The sequence below is a fragment of the Anopheles marshallii genome, chromosome 3 (assembly GCF_943734725.1).
Source record: "Anopheles marshallii chromosome 3, idAnoMarsDA_429_01, whole genome shotgun sequence".
NCBI lineage: Eukaryota > Metazoa > Arthropoda > Insecta > Diptera > Culicidae > Anopheles > Anopheles marshallii.
In genome coordinates, this window is record NC_071327.1 from 14,224,139 (window position 1) to 14,246,644 (window position 22,506).

The window sequence follows — 22,506 nt, forward strand, 5'->3', positions numbered from 1 at the left end:
TAAAACAAAACAAAACATACCACTAACATACAATTGCAGAGGTCATAGAGTGAAAAACGATTTAAAAGTAATGAGAAAAGAAGGCTACGCGGGATATGCTGGACAGGATTAGGCTAATTTACAGGGTTTTGTTTTTCTCTCGGTCTAAGTGGTAGTACCGAAAGGACGAATCACATTTATCAATCGTTTTGGTCGTGGTGGAGCTGGGTTAGAACTTGAGACAGTCACGAAGGGTGTTTTTTTTTATCCTCCATCCATCTAGTCCAGCAGTGTGTCCACCTCGTCCACCGTTGGATGCCGTTGAAGTTGCTCGTCCAGCAGAAGTTCACTCGTTTTGCCATCGGATGATGACAGACGTATGAGTCGCACCTTGTCACCGTTCACCCATCCGTTGCCCTTCTGACCGACCACCAGAAACGATGGTTTGTCTGCGTACGGTGGCGATGAGGCGAGATCAACCCCCAACCGGCCGACGATCTTCTCCTTTATGTTACAACTATTAGTGGTGGACTCTTGGCTACCTATACTGTGGTGGTGACCACTATCAGTACAATCAGGTTCAAGGGAAAGCTTACGCGTGGTTCCATTACTTGCTGGTGATCCGGGCGGGCTGCGAACGCATTCGCTCTCGCTGTGGTCCTCTGTGTGGTCCGCACAATGGCTCTTATTGTTGTTATTGTTTTCGCTCGTATTGTTATTGTTTGCGTAGGCATCCTTCGCACTTTGAGCCGCCTCGATCCAGTGCTTCTTGTTCTCCAGTACACCATCGATCAATGGGGTCAGTTTGTCGGATAAAGTTGCAAAAGCCTGCAGTCGAGGGTAGAGATAAGCTGGAATAGTGTACACAAATGTTGCGTCAATATCGTTGGTCATACCTCGTATATAGGAATACAGATGGAGTCTATAAAGCCAACTTGCATCATTGGCAATTGATCTTCCTTCTCTCGATTCATTATATCCTGCGAAATAGTGTTATAAAACGATAATAACAACGCGACGATAACAAAACGTCTGAATGCTATCGCTTGAAGTGCTTACAATAGGTGTGATGTTTAACTCTTGTCGCTCCATATCGCCCTGCTCGAAGAACTCCGAGCTGACCAGATCGGCGACACGCTTCTCTATCTCCCACGGTTTCGTGATGGCGGACAGATCGCAAACGGTCATGCTCATCGCACGTAGCAATGATCGCGGTTCTTCCGCTTGCCAGGAACTCATTTCAATGGTCGGTTCGACTAAATTCAAAAAAGCTCCACGTTTCCTGTGGATTAGAAAAGATTGGCGATGTATGAACGTGGTTTTCCTGACGTTTCCTTCAGAGCTAAATAACTACCTGAAATAAACTGCTAGATCAGTGGAGAGGATGGCATCTTCCAGTACGCGTATCACACGACTGTAGTCTTCCGATGACATATTGGACAGTATTTGGTTGCCGGGACTGTTAATGATCATCAGACACTGGTCAAAGTGGTGGTGTTCCATCGTGGACGTCGAGTAGAGCTGAGCCAGCGGTGACGAGGCTCTATCGGTAAGCAATGGAGAACGATCCATTTAACTTGTGCGGCCCTTCATAGCAAACACACACACACACACACCGCGTAAGCATACGTACTTGATCTGGAACGAATTGTTGGTCCCACGGTGATCCAGATCGTGGCACAGGCAGGCTATGATCAGCGCAAGGCACTCAATCTCGCCAAAGATCTTCCACCACTGCGTCGACGTGAGGATGGCAAACATCATCTGCGTCACGTTAAATGCGTGCCGCCAGTTGTGGTACGTCACGTTACGGTAGTTCTTCTTTACGCTCAGCAACCATCGACACAGCACCTCGTACTCGATGTGAAACCGCTCGACCAGATCCAGGTCCAGGAACATTCGGATGCACGCCTTGAGCGTGTGGTCATCGTCCAGTGTCAGATCGTCGAATTTAAAGTCGTGCAGCTTGAAGAACGCCGACGATGGCACTTTCAGTTGCTGGGGAAAGGAATAACCGTTACTAGGTGAACATCGTCGGATAGACGATTGCAGCTTACCCGTAACCGGTACGCGTCATCGATGGTAGCTGAAGCATGGTAGCTCAACACTTCCAGTGTAACACTCTGCTTCGCCATGGCAATGATTGCCTTCTCGTACATGTGCGTATTGTGAATGCCCATACCGCAGAAGATTGCAAACGCCTCGACAAAGTTCTCATCGTTTTTGGTAAAAGTCTGCAAGGAATGCTGATCGTTAGACTAGCCGCTCAGAAAGACCCTACCGCAATGCAAACTTACAAGATCATCGAACTTGTTGATCAACTGTATTACGCCTATAATTTGACTTAAAGAATTCTTGATCGCCATGCAGAGAATCGTTTTGTGGCGGAAGTTGAGCCCTTCGTCGACACTCGGATCGAACCTGTCGTTTTCGTACGCATTGCAGATATTTACAGTCTGGCGGAAGAGAAAAAAAGAATAGACGTTTTAGACCTGGGTTGGACTATTGGACGGTTGGATTCACAAACAAACGGAATAATTACCTCGCCAGTTGTCGCCACATAGCCAGTTATTCCGACGTTGATCGGAAAGCGGGACTCGAACGGGCTCGTGCGAGCATCACCGTCATCGCCGCTGAGATCGTTGGCCTCGAAGTCGAACACTCGCGAAAAGCTGCCCTTTGACGCTTCGTGCACCAGCAGGATCTGGAGGGGATTGCAAGCGTTGCCGTTAAATTGCAATGTGTCACCGTCACCCGGGACGCTACTCACCTGCACTCTTTGGCATTGTATTAAGCTCTGCATGTGGGTCAGAATGCGAAAGACCATATGCTCGATGGTGCTTTGCTCCTCGAAGATCATCCGGGCGAGATCGAGCAGCACCTGGTTGCGCTTCACCTCGAGCTGTGACTTTTCGTACAGTTGCGCATTCCGAAGCCCGATACCACAGAACTGCAGGTAGGACGAGAATATCTGGAAACATAATACAGCAGTAAATCCATAAATGTACACCAAAATGGCCCAAAAGTTCGATTTAAAATGACTCCCGGTACGGTGGCCCCCTTTTACCGGCCGGTTATAAAAGCCGACGAAGGGATAATAAAGTGAACAGTGCCCGCCGTCGTTATGCCGGAGGGGAGGGAAAAAAACATGATTTTAACACCCAATTCAAACAATTTGCACATGATATTCGCATTGAGTGCAGTGAACGGGGTTTGCTGCTTTCCACGAAGTAGCGGAGCAGGGAAACACACAAACACGACAAATAAATTGCACTCACCATGTGACCAAAATGTACCTCACCCAACCCAACACTGTTCTGCTCAGCACCGAACGCATGGGAGCATCCTTCTGAAAGCTCTTTGCTTGAACCCATCATTAATCTCATCTCGGTTTCGGTTCACATACCGTTCCGCTCGAATGCCGTAACGTGGTGAAAATTTCTGCCAATTCATGTGCTTTTATATTTGATCTTCCACGCTCGGCCGTCGGCCCTACCGTCCACAACATGCGCGCGTCCGCCCAAAGGGACATTCGGTGACAAAACAGTGAGCACATGTCCGAAACGCGCCTGAAACGCCACTTCGTTTCGCGTGGATATGATTTTAATATTTCATGATTTTTCACACACCGTACTGGGGCGGCAGTCAGACACTGGTGCAAGCACACACGGTGGTGCGCTTTTCAATTTTTGCACACAAAAATCATGAACCCGAATGTATCCCCGTAACCCCGGCAACGGGCCCTCCCTCCCTTGGGAGAAATCGTAATCGAATTGCACACACATTTTAACATGGTATGGGGATTTTTTGTTGTGTATTTATAGTTGTTTTGCGAGACGGAGGAACAGCAACGCCGTACAAACACTAGTAAAATGCGGAACCATTTTCTTCGCAGCGTAAAATTCGACGCTGCTTTTCGATGCAATTTTTGCCGGTTGCGTTTAACCGGCAGGGGTATCGTAAAATTATTTATACCCCAATATTCGATCCAATGTCGCGTGGATCTATTTTTTCACTTTTTTGTAAACCTTTTTTCCCGCTTTGCAAATGGTAAATCGTAAAGTTTACGGTAATATCGCCCTGTTCCGCTGTGCTACCTCAACGGATGGGTTCTGAAGGGTTCTGTAGGTTGTCCGAATGGTAATATCGGCGGGATCTTTGGTAGAGGCAAATTTTATTGGCTACGCTGGACAACGATGTACACGTCCGCGACAAAGTATGGACAGTGAAAAATGAAATCGATATTGATTATTATCAAGATAATGTGTAGTAAGTTGCTGTTGGATGCTTTTAACTGGAAAAAGAAGTTAACGGTGGAGATATTTGAATTTAAAGACTTATAACTCGAGTCCAAGTGATTTGTGGGATGGATTTAATTTTTACAAATTTGTGAGAGAAATAAACTAAACACCATGATCAGAAAGTTCAGATTAAATTTCTAAATTCGATTAAAAAATAAAATTGAATTTTTTGCTATTGGATTTCTAAGTAGATAATGGTATTTATGTCTATGAAGTAAATCTTGAGTTAACTTAGGATTTAAATCATGAATTAAAGGTCGCCGTGGAGCATTAAATCTGAATTGTTTTGAACGATTTATTTTTCTGTGTATGAGTTAAATCGTTAAAGTACTATAAATACTTTTCTTGGATATTTCAATTAACTCACTCTCTGGAAATATTTAAATCCTTTCATCATTCGGAATCATTGAGCACATCACTACGAGCCAAAACCAAGCGTTACGCACGACTTCCATGGGAATTTTTGCCCGAGATTTGAGAGTTATCGTCTTGCACTGGTCCAAAGTGATATTTTTGTATTTGCTTCGAATCGATATCAAAGCAGAACCAAACAAACAGTTAATAGGATTAAAATCTGGGTAGTTGGGAGTCCACAACGTTTTATCCAAGAATTCGATTAAATCGTTCTTACACCTGCTTTGGATCAAATTGCCGCATGGGTTGCCATGTTGGAGGTCATGTCATGTTGCACATCATGTGGCTGCTGCAGCTCGAACAGTTTCTCGTCCGAAAAAAATAATTTTTGACCTTCGTGCCCAAAGACGAAAACCTGTGCAACACTCAACCTCTTTGGCTGATCCTTCCGAAGAAACAACAACAGATAGAAAGTCAACACCATGTCCGTTTGAAAGCTAACATGTGTAGTTAAAACTAACAACAATATCAGAACAGAACATGAACATGGTGCAAAAACAATGACGCATGCTTGACGATGCCAATTTGTGTTCAAATATTGATCTCGGCGGTATTCGCACAGAAAACAATAATGAAAACCTCACACCATTTGCCATGCACTCATGCACCCTCTGAAGCGCAATGCACCGCTGCGGTTCTGCTGCACATTTCATTATTTTCCACATGTGCTCGTTATTTAATTTTAATTGATTATCAAAGTTCAGGCCCGTCACCGTGCGGCTCCGATCGTTTGATGGATAGCGCACATAATTAAAAGCTTCCGGAAAAGGAATTTTTGGAAATCCCGACCAACTGCAACGGGTACCGGATTCCAGAGACCGTCCCACCATTAATCAACTGCGTTGTGGGTGACCGCGGGAACGAGAGCTGCTAGTGTGTGGTGTCCGGTGCCTAATGCTTACCTTCTCATCCGCGGTGCTAAAGCACTGATCACCCTGTTTGTTTATCACTTGCGCGACTCCAACCACGTCTCCGGACGCATCCTTGATTGGCATGCAGAGTAGCGCCTTTGTACGGTAGCCAGTTTGTACATCGATTTCCCGGTTGAAACGTTCATCCTGCAAAAAAAAAAGGCAGAGAAAGAGAGCGAAAATGGTGAGTCAATAGCGATGGATGACGGATTCGGGCCGAATGGTCGTAATACATCCATAGGTATTTAATACTACTTTCTCATTAATTTTGACAACAAGTGTAGGCACGGATGGCGCAAGGGAAATAGAGCAGCCGGTAATGGTTATGGGAAACATATGGTTGTGCAATAAATAAGACAAACAGGTGGGTTGCTGTGGAAGGGACACGAAATCATTGATAAAATGGTGCAAGAATTGTGTGCTAAAAATAGTTTTTTTTAAAGTAGCCCTAGTATGTGGGCCCAATGTGCATGAACTGCTGCCGGGTGGTGTATTTCCGCAAACTTCATCACACTTAATGTTCAGCATCATCAGCGTGTAAACAATGTTATAGAGAATTGGGTAGTCGAATCTGATAAATTAATTTATGATTCCAAAGAAGCGTGCATGTTTTAAGTGGTATAAAAATCCGTTGGACATGGCACCAAATAAACAACCAAGAAATTTACTAACCGAATTTTAATAATAACGCAACCGTCCAGAATTCTCATTAAAATCGGCTACTCTTTGCATTTCAGTGTAAAATCGAATATAAGATTAAATTTCATTTCGACTGAAATTTTCCCCAATCGAACCAAATGTATTCATTTGCATATTCATTCTGACCGATGCTGTGAAAAACAAGCGAAAAACATCTATCCAACAGGGTAAAATCCTGGTGGCAGGTTCATGTGAATGTTAGTTTCCACCATGAAACGCACCCCCATTCTGCAGCGGAACAGTTGCACTAGCAAAACTGGAAGGAAACCAGGTGCCTCATTTACGATTCTACACAAATACACAAATGCGCAAATAAAATTAAACCCCGGAACCAAGATATTTGCATACAATTAAAGGTTCTATTTCGGGTCACCTTACCAGCTTCCGTTTAAAATAAACACACAAACTGGAACAGAATAGCCATTCCGCAAGCACCTGCGGATCGCTAATAAATGATTAATTACATCTAAAGTGATGAATTTAACGAAACGGAACACCACTCGGATGGTATTACAATTGTGCATTTCGCTTTGTGCCGCAAATGAAGACTGGGTTTCGATAAAATATGCATCCAGTTTACGCGCTGCAAGTGGCTCGTTACCGGTTCCCGCTATCTTTGTGCGACGCCGTAGACAGCGGCAACAGCACGGAGAAGCACCTTGACTTTAAGCAGCGAGCGGCGTGGATTATGTGGAGTGTGGAGATTACAAAACTGAATAACCGATGGTAAGGTACGAACGTGCGCACCATTAGCTTGAGCATTCCGGGGATTTTACCGAAGGTATGGGCAGAATGAAGCGTGTGCACGGGTGCACGAAACTAATGGGAAAGTTGTCTGGTGTACAACATCGCGCCGGTGTTCGTACGCTCGCTACAAGGAGACGAATGTGGGTTAGCTAAAAGTAGAAGTTTGCTTATAGTGATTAAATTGTTATAAAATTAAAAGCCCTATTACGCCGTATATTAATCCAAAAGTAGCGTTATTGTACAGCTAACTTCGAGACTTTCAGTACCATTAAATGGTTTACAGCGCAGTGGAGTGGTTTGGTGCGGTAGCGAACAAGCTAAGCGATTGTTTTTATATGGTTGAAGTTTCATTATCACCCTAGCACGACCTACACCCGCACAAACACCAAAATCCCCGCCCTTTTTCACCCACAACATTCTATCACTCTGTGTGAATGTGTGTGGCAGAAGATAAAGGGCTCACAATGGTTGGTTTGTATTTATTCGAATTCCAACCATGAATCATGGCCGCACAACGGAAAAGGTTGAAGTAAATAGACTTTTGATGCTTTATTTGTTTGCTTTTTGACCCTTGGAAGGGGGGGGGGGGGGGGGGCTTGCTGCTTTTGCTGATGCTGTGTTTAAACTAGTACATTCTAGTAAGGAAGCCCATATATAACCGGGCACGGAAATAATCATCCAGAACGTCTACTGTGCTGTGCTGGCCGACCGAGACACGGTCGGTGTTGTGGTAATTCGGGTTCCGGACGCAATGTTTCGGTAGAATTTCACACACTATAACCTGGTGCGTCCCAATACCATGCTGCGAATGTGATATCGATTTTCCAACGCACCGTCCAGGTCCACGGTTGCACGATATCACCTGTGGTGTGGTAGTGTGGCCATTCTCCCGCAAACGGCAGGTAATGCAACCCCTGATAAGGTGGGGTAATGGGCACCGAACAGCAATTCCCACCAATTACCGTAGAACATACGCGCTGGTGGTAATTGTGACCACCACCATCACAAAACCATGGACGACAATGGTGTCAGACCGCGGGGGTATCTTTGTTTGCCGACTGATAAGATAAGCACTAGTCGCCCTTTTCTGTTCACGGCGGTCTTGTCGGGGCTGGGACACCATTTGCGTGTCAGTTCGGTCACAGAAAACTAGCAAGTTGCTGTCAAATTGCAACCGATCACTAGAAGTACAAGTGCTGAGGGCGTTGAAACATCGGTGCAAGACTATTTCGTGTGGGGAAGGCACTTTACGCGAGACGGTGTCACCGCGTGAAAATCGGAGTGTTACAAACGCTTTGCTTTAACTGCTTGGAAACAAAAACGGAGTTGTCGCCCAAACCTGCCATCCAACATGGCGTCGGAACGGTACGAGCTTAATATGAATATGAAGTGTGTCAAGTACATGATCTTCGTCATCAGCATTACGTTTGCGGTGAGTAGACTAAGATTTGATGACTCTAAACACCGTCGGTATTAATCATTCTGCACCGGATGTGAAGGGATTTCAATCCGTTTTAACATATTGGGCATGTACTGGCGGTATCGTTATCTTTGCCACTTGTGTACGGGTGGAAAAAAAAAGATGTGACGCAGATGAGTCAGGAACCCCTTTGTGTGACAGCCAACTAAACGGTTTCCTTTTCCTCCAAACACAGGTTGTGGCCGCAATGCTACTGTCGATGGCGGTGGCCATCGGTAATCTGTTTGATGATTTCCAGAACTTTATCGATTCACACTTCTTCGTACCGCCGAATCTGCTCATTGCCATCGGTGTCATCCTGCTGGTGATTGCACTGTTTGGGTGTGTCGGTGCACTCAAGGAAAGCACAGCGATGATCAACATTGTACGTAGAGCGGGCGCTGTGTGTGTCTCTTTCTGGTTCGCAACACTCAACTCGATCTTTTTTTTTCCGTTACAGTACGGTGTGTTGCTGTTGAGCGTGTTTGTCCTACAGCTGGCCGCAGCCATTACGGCGTTTGTAATGCGCGGGCAGGTGGAGATGATGGTGCGCCAAAAGATTTTCGATTCGATGGCCGATTACAAGCAGCAGGAAGGTTATCGCAATCCGATCGATATGCTGCAGAACACGGTAAGACTCAGCAGCAGGTTTCGGCCACACCCGTTTATTTAACAATAACTCTCATTTTCCAAAACAGCTCGAATGTTGCGGTGTCGATGGATATACTGATTGGGCCCAGTTCTTGCCGTCGGATGGTATCGTGATGGAGTACCCGGAAACTTGCTGTGCGGCCGCACCGATCGATGGGGAATGCATCCCGCGCGACTACGGTTGCTATTCGCGCCTTTCGTGGCTGATCTCGCAGGGATCGGTGCTGATCGCGACCGGCACGATTGCCGTCGCGTTCGTACAGGTACTGGGAGCTGTCTGTGCGTTCATGCTTGCCAGTGCAATTCGGCGTGCGAAGACGCTGCGTGCTACGCGCCGTTGGCATCTGCAGCAGAGCCTCGGCATCATGACGAAGACTATTGAACCGCAGTACACGGGAATGGAGAAATCGGAGGCCAACGTTGATCCGGATAAGTATCTTCCAACTAGCGCGAGCGTCATCTAAGTTGAGTAGAGTATCAACGTGGACAGGACGTGTATCTTCTAGTTTTGTTGCTTAAACTGTAAGCAAGGATGTAATATTTTTGTGTTGAATAAATGTGATGATAAGGGTGAATGAATGTGTAATTCAACTTGATTCTATAAAGTACAAACAGTTAAATATAGTATTGATGTTTTTATATTCAATACACATTTATGGATGGTTTTGGTTTAACCTTCACATTGCAATTAACGCATCAAATTAATAGTTTGAATAGTAGTTTTATTAATAGTCAAATTAATAGTTTTTGATTTGATCAAATTAATAGTTTAGTTTGAAGATTCTGTTTGAGCAGACAGCAAACATCTCAGAAAAGTATTACAACAAGCGAAACTAATGAAAGAGTCACACACATGCAACTGTTTATTAACGAAAGAGTCACGATACGGCGCATGTAACGAAAGTCGTCGCGTGAACTTGACACATTAGTTACTACGCAATCTGCCAAGAACATGCCGAAATGGTTAACAATCCAAACTTGGACTTATAACATATTAATCCGCAATTAACTACTCGCCTATCGGGTACTAATTGGACCAGTGAAAAAGCAAATCACAAACTGTGTCTGATCCCTTTACATTGCATTGTTGCTGATCTCTTTGCAGTACAGTACAATAAACACATAAATCTTTCATCACGTACAACACTACACACAAACCGAGGGTAAATGTTGGATTTTATTCGTGACGCTCTGCACCATTCGGTAGAATGGTGGATGCTATACGGGTAGATGAATTCTTATTGAGTTTAGCAGCGCTAATAAATATTCCATGCCCCGTGAAACTGTTAACCGTAACCCGATCCCATACCCAGACCATGCGCGGAAAGGTGAATTTGCTTGCGCTTGCAAACAAAGACCTGTGCCGTGCTCAGGGAGCAGGTAGCATCAACAGGTGGTTCTCGTCAGTATTGGTAGAGCATTGGTTCCGTTGGAACCGAGCGAAACAGACGAGGGTTTACAGCCACTAGCCTAGCCATTCCAACCGTACACCCCCATCAATTATGCAGCAAAGGACATAATAAACAGTGCTGCTAAGACCCACGGCCCTCGGCCTAATGGCCATTCCTCGTGGATACGGTACTCACCTGGTAAGCATCCGGTATATTTACAGGTTCACCACTTTCGGCAACGTGTCCAGCGATGCCCGTACCCCAGGCCACCTTTACCTCGTCCTGCTGCTCCATCTCCTCCAGAGTGCTGTTGGAGCATACATCAAACAGTTTCGATACTAAGCATCTGCAAGAAAATGGAAATAAATCAGCGATGGTTTAACGCGCGGCAGTACCGTCACTAGCAGCAACATCGGAATCGGATTACAGATCACCCTCGAATCGTCCAAATGGGGGTTGGGGTTTTGTTTCAGCGTATTGCATCGTTGCGACCTTACACCTTCACGCCCGTCGATTTTAAACGTAAATTTCCAAACACGACACACAGACCCGGATTGAGGATTAATAAATTATCGGCGCATCCTATCACCGCCTATTAGCCGCAAACCGGAAATTGAAAGCCGGTTGCGGATCCGATGTCTGGTAAATCGCCCCGTTGCCATGCGGACACAGGTAAGCATCGGAGCTTTTGCATACGGTGCGCAGATTTATTATGCCAACCCAATGAACTTTGCTGGCTTTGGGGGCTTTCGTGGCGTATGCATAAAATATCTCCACGAGCCAAGGGGCCGTTAGGGGCAGCCGTAATTACGCCCTGCTCCGGGGGGTGGTTAGGAGGATAATTTCAAATTTCAAGCACACCGATGGGACAGCGACAACATTAAATCACTATCTTTCACTCTTCAACCAGCTGAGATTCGTCGCAAAGTGTACCCCGAAGCGCTTCCACATAACGTCCGGATCATGCAATCATTGTCTTGTGGTACACGGATATGGTGGAGCGGTTCCTGCTTGCCAAATGAAAATTGATTACTTATGCTGCAAACATCACATTAATTATAATGAAACAAAACCAACACCAGCACAAAGTCGTCCCAGCGGTTCGCAGTTTTCAGCGCTGTGTCACAGTGCGAAGGACGTAGGTTTCGCTACACGTCACGCTTGTCCTGCGGCACCATCTAGCCCTTGGACGATGCTGTTGCTACCAACAAAAGCACTTAATGGCAAACATACGGCATGCGTTTGTGCAGGAGCGTGCTAGGGAGGGAAAGTAAAAATCCATCACAATACCAAGGACAACGCGGGGCAGCGGGCACGGATGAAATCGGGACCCACGGAACCAACACACCAACAAGGCCCGTTGTTCTCCGGGCCGTATGTGAACCAGTGGCGCCGCACCGTGGCGGCGGTAATGGGGAAAAATTGTCTTGAATATATTTTCATTAGAGAGCAGTACTTGACGGTTCACGAAAGGTTCATCACATATCTCGTGATGGATTGTTTGTGTGCTTTTGCCGAAAGCAAGCTGGAGCCATCGGTTTGGAAGAATATACTCTTACCAACCGTCATGGATAAACGCCTTCCGGCGTGTGTAGGTGAACGTTGCTCCCTCGCTTTATATTTCATACATGCAGCAAGAATGTGTAGCGTGTGCTGACAGGCTATTCTCGGCAGAGCGAGCAGTAATGAATTGAATTCCGTTCGAGTGTAGTATAATAAGGAGGAAACCATCCACCAGCTGCTCTATGATTGCGATGCGCACACGGTTAGAAATCGAATACAAATTGTCTCAAGTGGGGTGCACAGCGTGATGGCGGCACCAAAAATATCCTGGGAATATTTTGACATGAATTCCTATCCAAATTAATTTACTGGGTGGGGATTATGGAAGAATCAGAAAAAATGCTCTATGCAGCGGAAGATAAAAAGGATTCATTTTTTGGGGGAAGATTATAAATTCAGTGAGCGGATATTCGAATAAATTGCAACAACATTTCTTACTAACAATTGTTTTTCTATTATAATAAAAGAGTTACACCAGAAAAAATACGAGTCTTTCAATTCCTGTGTGTTCAACGAAGTTTTCACCAGAATGACAGTTGAATGTTTTTGGTGACATTTTTAAACATTATGTCCGTGGCTTCAAAAGCACAGAGTTTTACAAAAGTTTCTTCTTTCCGAGACGGTGTCATGTTCCAAGCCCTTTAATGTTGGTTCTTGTGACTGCTCGGTGAACTTGACACTTGCTCATTAATTAATGCGCGAGACACATACCAACGAAATGAATTTCGTCTCGTTGACATGTGTGATGCTTTCTTTGGATGTAAGCATCCAAGTGTTCACAAAGCTTCTTCTTCATAAAAGGCAGAACAGAACTACCGGCGTAAATTGATAAGCCAGCATTATGTGGTACGTTTGCTGGGTGGAAGAACTTTCCGGAAAACGTACAACATGTTTCTAATGATGAGTCTTTCGCGACAACCGCTCGGAGGGTTTTGAGCCCAGCTTAAGGTAGTAAACAAGTATCGCACCGTACACCGTATACGGTTGACGGTTGCATGATTACAAGTAATGAAACATAATCCAACCGCTAATTGATAAATGCATTGCAGAGCATAAGGAATTGGGAAAAGCTTTGCACGGGCGAAAATAGAAATACCGGGAACGTACACAGCCGTGTTACTGGATCGCATACTCGTGCCGTTAAACGAGAAAGACACACCACCACGAACCAATAAGTCAGCCATACTCGATTGTTCACGGGGTTCAACGGTGGAAATAGACGGGATCGAAATATCACGGATAGACTTTCCAATTTATGCCATCGGCAGAAGTCCGTGTGATCGATCTCGCTGTCAACTAAAATGATACCATCGCAAAACCGAATCAAAAGAACAATTTCTTCGGAAACATTCCTTTCGTGTGGTTCGTGCTTATGTTCAGCGGCTGTGTTGTTTTGTTGTTGCTTCGTTCGCTAATGATCCATCCGACCCCGTCGATGTTCTGCGAATGTTCTGCCTAACAGATAATAATACATACTTTTTGGTATTGTCGCCACCGCAGGTGCTCTTGCCCTGCACCAGGAACAGTGAGCCACGATCGGCATTCAGCAGAATTGACACATTTTGCAGGATTTTGTGACACAGCGAGCGTACGTCGAGATCGTTGCAAATATCCTTCACCTGAAAGAAAAGATAGCGATTAGAAATTTAGGATGAAGCCATGTGGACCACTCGTTGTGGGATTAGCTGCCGAAACACAACCTACCAGTTCGAATATGAGCTCCCGTTCGTCGAGTTGTTTCAGCTCGTTACGGGAGAGGCGAAGTGGTCGAAGATTGGCGCCACAGTACGCGACACCATTCGGACAGCACTGGATACTCCCGGCAGCGGAGGACTCATTTTGTGGGCTTATGCTCAGGAAGGTGGGTGTACCATCAATGGTGTTCACGATCGGTTTTAGCAGTCCACCACGTTCAAACTCGTGAGCGGATATTTTCCTACAGAGAAAAAGAAACGAAATTGAAATAGTCTATTATTAAAATGAAAGAATATACAACAAAATAATCTGATTACTTTATCATATTTTATGAACAATATTGGATAGAAGGTTCCACGAACTTTCAAGCGTTAATTGGTTTAGTGCAGCCTTTTATGTATGCTATTGTTTCAGAAAGCGAACTGGATTCAGCCCGTGATTGAATTTGATACCATTTTGCACATTTTTTTCTCTCTCTACTCATATTGTTCAAAGCTGTTTTAAAATAATTAAATAATCTGATCCCGCCAACGTACATGCTAATGAAATTTCTGTTCATTAAAGGTAGCTCGCAGGTGCAAACGATAACTGACAAAATAAAAAATACATTCGAACATGTATCATTCTTTGTCCTCTCAGCGTTGTACATTAACATCAAAGGTAATGGATGGTAATGGTAATGGTTTATAGGTTTTGCTTCGCGAACAGGGATGAGTCTATCGATCGCAGCACAATAGCAGAGTGGTGAGTTTATGTTGGCCTCTTTTTCGGAACGTTGTATTCAATTTTTCCAGTCACCATTCGAAATGGAGCATGTTTTTGAACCGAATCCAACTCCACAAACGGGGTTCGGCTATTGAAGCATGGGAGAAATGTGAGCAAGAAAAACCCGGTGCTTATCTTTCTCTGTAGGCGTAATTGGCCTATTGGAACATAGCCAATGTGAAAATTCGAGCCGTAACAGCCAAACAAAAAAAAAAACCTCAACTAGTTCGATTTGTTCTTTGCACATTTCCACAGAGCAGAGAGAGAGAGAGAGAGAGAGAGAGAGAGAGAGAGAGAGAGAGGGAAAAAGAACCAACGATTTCAATTAACCTTTATTGGAGGTGAAAGCATCAATTGTGGTCGAATTCGGTCGAAGGTGGACGGTTCGGTTCGTGGTTTCATTGGTCGAAATCAAATGTTGCATGTACACGAAATAGCAACGCGGTTGGTGACAACAACCGGGTTTCGGTCATAGGTTGCGCAGGTGGCAAGCCAAACATCATTTCGCCCCTAAGTATGAACGCTACAGCGTTCAGTGACGAGAGTGCAGGAGAGTCGACAAGGCGTCGTTAAGCCGGAAATAAAACGATCCAATGGTGTAATTGGAGTATTTTCATTCCGGATCCCATGAGTTGGAGCATTGAACCGTATCGGGTTGGGTGATCCAAAAAAAAAAAGGGGCATAAACCAACGGCATCCATCGATGGTTTATTAGTGAAGCTAGTGCTGGCAAATGATGTATTGACGAGTTTCAATTAATTAGCATCTTTTAGGTCATTACGGTCAACCCTATTAACACGGACGGCCAACAGGTTGGGTGCAATGAATTTCGCCCCGTAATTGGCATCCGGAGGTGTTTGTTCCGTACAAAATAAATGTGCTTTTGGCACAACATTCCTAATTAAATGGCTAATTTGTACTAAAATAATGTTTATCAGGCGATAATCCAAGTAACCGAAATATTATAAGCATTATTATCGTTTTTTTTCAATTTCTTGAAGTAATTTAATACATAAAAATCAGAATTTCGGAAATATCACTACAGCTATCAACCATTTATACCGTTTAGTTATACAAGTTTAGTTGAATCCGGGAGTAAAATCGTTTATACTTCAAAGTTAGATGATTGACTTCCTTCCCTGCACTTGATTTATTCAGCAATCCAGGCTACTTTTTGATAGAATGAACAGAAATAAACTAAAAACAAATGTATAATATGACGAAGGAAGCTATTTTAGACCAATTTGACACTGTTTTGCTTAGATTTTGTGCTATGAACTAACTCAGCTGTCAAATTTCCAAAAACCACATATCTCCGAATCCGGGTATACGAGGAACCGCGTATCTCGCGGACTGCCTGTATATTTAGCTAGCAATAAAGAGTAGCTGACACAAACACGTCAAGAGTTTGAGAAAGCAGCATTTGGACACTGAAACATACCCGCTTCGAGCTTTTTTGAGAAGCAGATCCTCAACAAAGTAATGACGAATTTCAGATAACGATGACTACATTCTAATGCATACAAAGTTTTCCGACAGACGGTTCCTAGATGTTGTCTGAATCTACCCGAAGCAAAATGGTACGTATTTGTTAAAAGATCAGCATAATTCGCTTGCTTTTCCAACCGACCATTCTAGCGTTCTCTCGACGAGTTCGCGAACAAGGTGGATACCATTTAGTGTCTATTCTTCGGCATCAATGAGCTGTTACACGCAGACCATGCGGTCCCTTTATGGACACACTTTGGCGTACACAGCACGCCGGAACAGACAAGCATGGTGAGTGCTTGGTGCTGTTTTTTTTTTACTTTCACCATGACGTAGGTTCCCTATCGCGAGGATTGTAACTGATGAATATTCATGGGAACTAGCCGGCTAGGGATCGCGAAGTCGGGACCCGGTTTCATTACACACCTGCGCCTGCAACTACCGGTCGCCGGCAGAGACGATATCGGGTGTGCGGGGTCTATTTGCTGGCCCACCACGGACAAGGGCGCGTGAGGTGTCGCGAACGCGAAGGTCAGGGCCAGGGTGCGTAACGAGTTTGATAAACATGCTGCAATGGGTGGCCCTTTGGCAGTAGTGTGGAAGATAACTAATTTGTGGGTCGCGCACGGCAAGGTTATGGAGTGTCTGTGTATGTGTACATGTGCCTACCTGACGGGTGTTGTCGCGCCAGAACCGCCGCGTGACGAGTTCGGTTGATTGGAGCCATGTGTCGGCGAGTCCACACTGTTGGCCGCCGTGGTCACCGGTGTTGCGTGTGAGACGAGCCATCCGTCCACCATGTTGCGGGTCGCCTTGCGAATGAAGTAATCCTGCACGAACTCGGGATTCTCGTCCAACCACGACTCCATGCGGGCAAACTCGGCATCATACCCAACCATGGCCCCGCCGCCCGCTTGCTGTGCAGCGCCTTGCGCCCCTGCCGCACCACTGCCCTGCGTCCCCGTCTGTTGCTGCTGATGGTGATGATGGTGGTGGTGGTGATGGTGATGGTTGGAGGTGCTGTGGGCATGGTGACTACTGCTGCTGCTGCTGCTATTAGCATGATGGTGACCGTGGTGGAGACTGTGGTGCGGGTGATGATGGTGGAGGTTGCTGTGTGGTGGTAGCTGTAGCGGCAGGGGGACACCAGCACGAGAGCCCAACGTAGCATCGAGCCCCACTGTGCCCCCCTGCTCGGTGGGCATTCTGCTCTGGGGCTCCTCTATGCTGCGCAAGTGCAATCCTGTGGAATGACGAGATAGAAAGAGAGAGAGAGAGAGATAAGAAGTGAGCAAAGCAAAAAAAAAAATCATGTAACTAAGCGCAACTACAGTGGACGAATTATTTAACTTGATTAAGCGATTTTCGGGAAGAGCAAACGTACGATGGATGGGTGGCGCCCATTTTTTTTACAAACCGACCGGGCGGCACCCGGTATTGGATGCGTCCGTTTGAGTGTTATATGTATGATAAATGTGTTTTGTGCGAGTGATCGACCGTAACGACTAAGAAAGTCCTGTATCTAATTGTGAAATTATTAGATAATATGTAAAACAGATGAAGCCTGATGGGTAATGTGTAATATTAGAAGAAAATCGTTCAAATATATCGTTTTGTTACGGGTCCAATATTCACATAACAATAACTAACTTTACAATACTTAAAGAATCTTTTAAAACTATAAGAAAACTCTTCCAAACTTTGCTTATATTGTAATGGAATGAAAATGATATAAAATAAAGTACACAATTATTATCTGAACAATCACAAAATATTTCATAAACACACTTTCTGGATGTGTTTTTGTAAATGGTTTTACTTTTAACAATAATAATTTGAAACAAAAATTAAACGCGACAGGTAGTTGTGTTGTTATCTGTGTTCTTTAAACGACTTGAATAAAATCGTTTTTGCTAAAAAGTTCCTAACAGCACCATCTCATCTCAGTTGGCAAGGCAAACTGTCTGTCAAATGCAACCAACCTCGAAGATGAGATGTTGGGAAAGCAAGAAATGCCTTATCATCTGAGTCAACAAAGTTTCCCCTTTGTTTCCACAGTATGGGGGTTTTTGCCGCTGTGAAAAACATGAGTCCTTCCCCCTTACCAGCAACGCCCGCCCAACCTGGAATAACGGAACTGTTTCCAACGTAATGTTTTGTTTCATCGGGTTGAACATTTACATAGCTACAACCGAACATGCCCCAAGAACCCGTTCGGAGTGCGTACGCTCACTTGGGAGCGAACAGCGAACGGAAATTCATGGTGGGAAAGCATTTCGGCAAAGATCAATGGAATGCAAACGTGTGTCTAAAGAAGCATATCCACTTTCAAAGTTCGAGTTCCGGTGGAGTTCCAGGGAGGCGTGCGAGGTAAGGTGTAAGCCCGTTCAGTTCAGGTGGTTTACGAGTAGCCCCCAAACTAAATCGGCAATGTGGGCGAATCCATGCTTTACCGCCCACCGACCCCCATTACTTGCGATTGCAGCTTGTTTTTGCTGTAACAAACCGTGGCCGAAATGATGTTCGAAGGATCAAATTTGCCCACCCCGAGATAAAGTATCGTTGCGAACTTTGCTTGCCGCTCAATGTGGAAGTGTGTTTGCTGTTTCGTTTTCTTCTCTCGCTAAAATCAGGAAATATGTCCGTATTGGCTTTTTGAACGCGGAGAATGGAACCGACCAGCCGGAACACTCTGGAGGAATGTAATTTATTATCATTTTCTAAACCAGCCAAGTCATGACTGGTATTATGGTGTGAAGGTTTGCGCCACTTGCATGCCGCTGCATCCGGCCGAAGAAGTGTCCGTACCATGGTCACGCAAGCGGGCAAAAGAATTCCACCCCGAACGACACAAAGTTTTTTGGTGAGGACCACCAGGAACTAGCAGGGAACTGGTGCTGGAAACTTCTCCCGGACGGAAGCGTAACTGGTTCAACCGGAGCAGTAACAAACGGCTGTAAAGATTAGCGGAAATTACCTTGCTTGTTTCGCTTGTAACGACAACCATTGAAACGACACATGCTAGTGCTCTGGCCCATCAGGGCCCCCTGTTACGTTGCTGGCAGGAAGCTGGCTCCGTTTCCGGCACTATTTTCCAATAAACGCACTCGCTGGACGCCGTGCCCGGTCGATGCCGTTGCCACTGGACCGTACCGGACCGACAACGTCGCCGTCGACGCACGACACGGTCGGGTGAGCGTAGTGGCTGCTGCCCGGCACCGGTCTCGTCCACGCCACCACTGGAACTACTGCTACTTCCGCGCTGTTTGCTGGGAGTGTTCGGGGCGGTGCGGAAGCAGTGGCACTTCATTTTACCCACACATGCGACGCGCGGTCATGGAACACGGGACGGGGATGGGGAGCACTGTAGATCACCAGGGGGGTTTTCTTGTTTATTTGCACCTTTTCGTTTAGCGTCTTTCGGTCTTTTCACACTATTTTCCAACCCAACGGTAAGATCGACGATTAGTTTACGAGGCTTTACGACTTCTAGTTAATAATGGCAGCATTTTGTCGAGTGTCCGTAAAATTGTAGTAAAGAACACAATAATGTAATAACACTTCTGTGAAAACGGAAATTACTATTTGCACCCATAAAATGTGTTGATTCCGTTTAATCCATAAATTCTTAGATCGCATAATGAAGTGTACCAAACCGTTGGACATGAACTACCCTTGAATGTCTTCCGTTCGTGCTTGATAAATGTCATTTCTGACAGAGCAAGAGATAAATATGATTCAATTAAAACATTAAATAACTCTTTGAGTGACGTTTTTTTGTCCTCAACAGCAAGCAAATAACTCCACCGCGCACTAAGGCCTCCGAGGTCAAGATCTTGCTCAATCATTTCTTATAATGCCACCAACCAACATTCTCCATTTTGCCGGTAACCCCATCGGGTGAAGGTGTGCACGAATACAGTTGACATGCATTTTTCACTGTCCAACATGACAGCCACCACTTTCCGGCGCGATGCGAATTGATAGTCCGCCGGCACGCGATGCATTTCCTCCCTTTAATGGAGCTTAATGGAGACGCCTGGTGGCGGACAGCAGTACCGATATGGGAAGGCGCAATGGCGGTTTGCAAACACGCCCGTCGCCCTGCCTGCACTGTTACCAATCCCCACCCGGGGGCCCATACCCATAAAAGTAGTTGTAATTGTCAAACGGCCACAATTCGTTAACAGCCATAATGGGCAAACAAACTGTCGATTGGGTTTCGCGTGATCGATACTTAAATTTTCCATCTCGGGTGATGGACCCCCTCCCAAAATTCGATCGAAGACGGATTATGCGCGACACGGACGGCACGGTGGGTGGGCAAACTGCCAAAGCAAATAGTAGATTGCTTCTCTGAAATGTAAATGGAGGAATATAACGAAAAACGACCCGAACGCCATTAACGCTGATGGGGGCGCCCCAATGACCAGGGGGGGGGGGGGGGGTCCATCCCGCCCGAACGACGGGACGGAGCACCAGTGCTGTATGTATTTTTTACAGCACTCTGCAACTATTGCAATACCGCGATGATCTCGCACTTTGTTTCATTAGTATGCGGTCCGTTTCCGCGAATGAAGACAAGCGCCGCTCGCTTACCCCGTGCTATTGCCCCCCCTCGTACAGGACGAACCCCCCGGAGCGTGGCACTCGATGGTCCGAATGCGAATGATGGCGAATGAGTTTTGAAAGTGAAATTCCACAAAGCGGTGTTGCGATGGTGGACGCATCGATCCGTCGTGCGGGTGGTCGTCGTACCATGTTGACGCTGGTGGGTCTGTTTCTTGGGGGTTTTTTTTTTTTTGCTAGTGTTACGTTTCTTCGCATCTTTTCGCGTTCCGGCTCTGTGTATTCCCCGCCAAGCAACGAACCACTGGGAGGATTGGTTTGAAGAAAACAAAAAAGACGAAGCGAACGGAATATGTAATTCAAGGAAAAGCTCGCAACCGGCAACCGACCACGCATCCGGGGTGAAGCCTTTCGTTTAATCAACGTGGTGATGCGGCAATGCGGGGAATCAATTTCATCCAATAGCATTGATGACACAGCTAAGATCTTCATCTGCTGATGATTAAATTGTTTGAACAGCCCGAGCGTTGGTGAAACCGTTCCTGGAATCAAAGAGCCGCCTTCGGAACAGTGGTGAACATAGGAATGCGTAAATTATGTTCATATGTGTGATAAATGTACGGCTTAGGCAAAGAAATCAATTCCGAAAAAAAAGAAGTTAAAGAAACTCGACGGGAAGCATGGTTCTTTTTGTTCCATGCAATGCATGGATCGGTGACATGTGTTCCTTTAGATACTTCAATATTTTTTGGACGAAATAGAACACACGGAAGTTTCCCTAAGCAGCAAACTGAAGGGACTGTCATCTTAGCGAATCTTACAACTTGGGGGAACAAACACACAGTGATGGTGCTCCAATGACGCATTAGAAAAGTCTTCAACGACGAGATGTTAATAAAACAACATGAAAACAATGCCATTTGATGTATTAATATCATATGAAGCTTTATACCTCAAAGAAACATAAAATGTGCTGAAAATGAAGCGGCTGTCAAAAATGTTCATCTCAATTATGTTTGACATCTTAGGGGGGGAAACAGCCTAAAGATACTTCAATGTATTCACATATTATTGCAGAGGTCGGTATTTTGATCAAAGGAGATTATTATTTAATTTAAAATACCATTTAGCTAAAGTTCTCCTTTTGTCCTGTAAAAATACTGATGATTTCGACAATTTCTATATTTGTTTCCAGTGTAGCCCTCGAAATTATCGACTAGTCGCTATTCGTTATTCGATCCGTTATCTCAAGTTAAGAAAAAGTTTATAAATGCTTTTGGCGTTTTCAAAAATCGTCAAAATCATAATTTGGTTGGTGTCTGATCGTGTGAATGTAGAGACCAAACTAAAAAAACCACGACTTAAAGCCATCAGCAAAGAATGACAATGGGTAATCGCTTAAGGTATTCTGCTACAGGGAAGTTTTATCCACAATTTGTATAAAAAATAAATGTGGTGTTTAAAAATATTTAAATAATTATAGAATTTGTGAATTTTGCGATATTAGCGCACATAAAAATGTCTTCTTCGTTTCTTCTTTGTTTTACGGAAAAGGATATATATTTCTATAATTGTTTCACATTCAGAATCTTGTTTTTACTGTTCAGACTTCCACTGTCTAGAGTCATCGAGACTAAAGAAACTTTACTCTTATTAAAGTCAAAAGTTAATGGGAACTCCTTTGCCAGCAAATAAAGCATCAACTGTCGTGATGATATTTTGTAGATTGGGCACTGAATGTCTAAGTTATACAAAATTGCTGGCAACCGGTTAACTATTGATATATTAATTCACAAATAGCCAGATCATAGGCTGATCACTCTTTTAACAGACCAACCGGATTATATTCTTTTATACCTTTAAAAATGTGATTT

At 44.9% G+C, this 22,506-nt stretch overlaps 1 protein-coding gene across 1 annotated transcript in view; it reads right to left on the reverse strand.

Moving 5' to 3' along the window:
* Nucleotides 1–258: 258 nt before the first annotated feature.
* LOC128711038 (dual 3',5'-cyclic-AMP and -GMP phosphodiesterase 11-like) overlaps nucleotides 259–22,506 on the reverse strand; it is a 43,698-nt gene continuing 21,450 nt past the window's right edge. The window contains exons 4-17 of the mRNA XM_053805905.1: nucleotides 16,733–17,306; nucleotides 13,820–14,051; nucleotides 13,592–13,734; nucleotides 10,748–10,898; nucleotides 5,597–5,752; nucleotides 2,750–2,950; nucleotides 2,522–2,683; nucleotides 2,277–2,435; nucleotides 2,037–2,213; nucleotides 1,613–1,977; nucleotides 1,334–1,522; nucleotides 1,039–1,261; nucleotides 876–959; nucleotides 259–807 (exon numbers count right to left, since the gene is read on the reverse strand). Coding sequence (XP_053661880.1) covers nucleotides 259–807; nucleotides 876–959; nucleotides 1,039–1,261; nucleotides 1,334–1,522; nucleotides 1,613–1,977; nucleotides 2,037–2,213; nucleotides 2,277–2,435; nucleotides 2,522–2,683; nucleotides 2,750–2,950; nucleotides 5,597–5,752; nucleotides 10,748–10,898; nucleotides 13,592–13,734; nucleotides 13,820–14,051; nucleotides 16,733–17,306 — 3,365 coding nt within the window. The remainder of the gene's footprint in view (nucleotides 808–875; nucleotides 960–1,038; nucleotides 1,262–1,333; nucleotides 1,523–1,612; nucleotides 1,978–2,036; nucleotides 2,214–2,276; nucleotides 2,436–2,521; nucleotides 2,684–2,749; nucleotides 2,951–5,596; nucleotides 5,753–10,747; nucleotides 10,899–13,591; nucleotides 13,735–13,819; nucleotides 14,052–16,732; nucleotides 17,307–22,506) is intronic.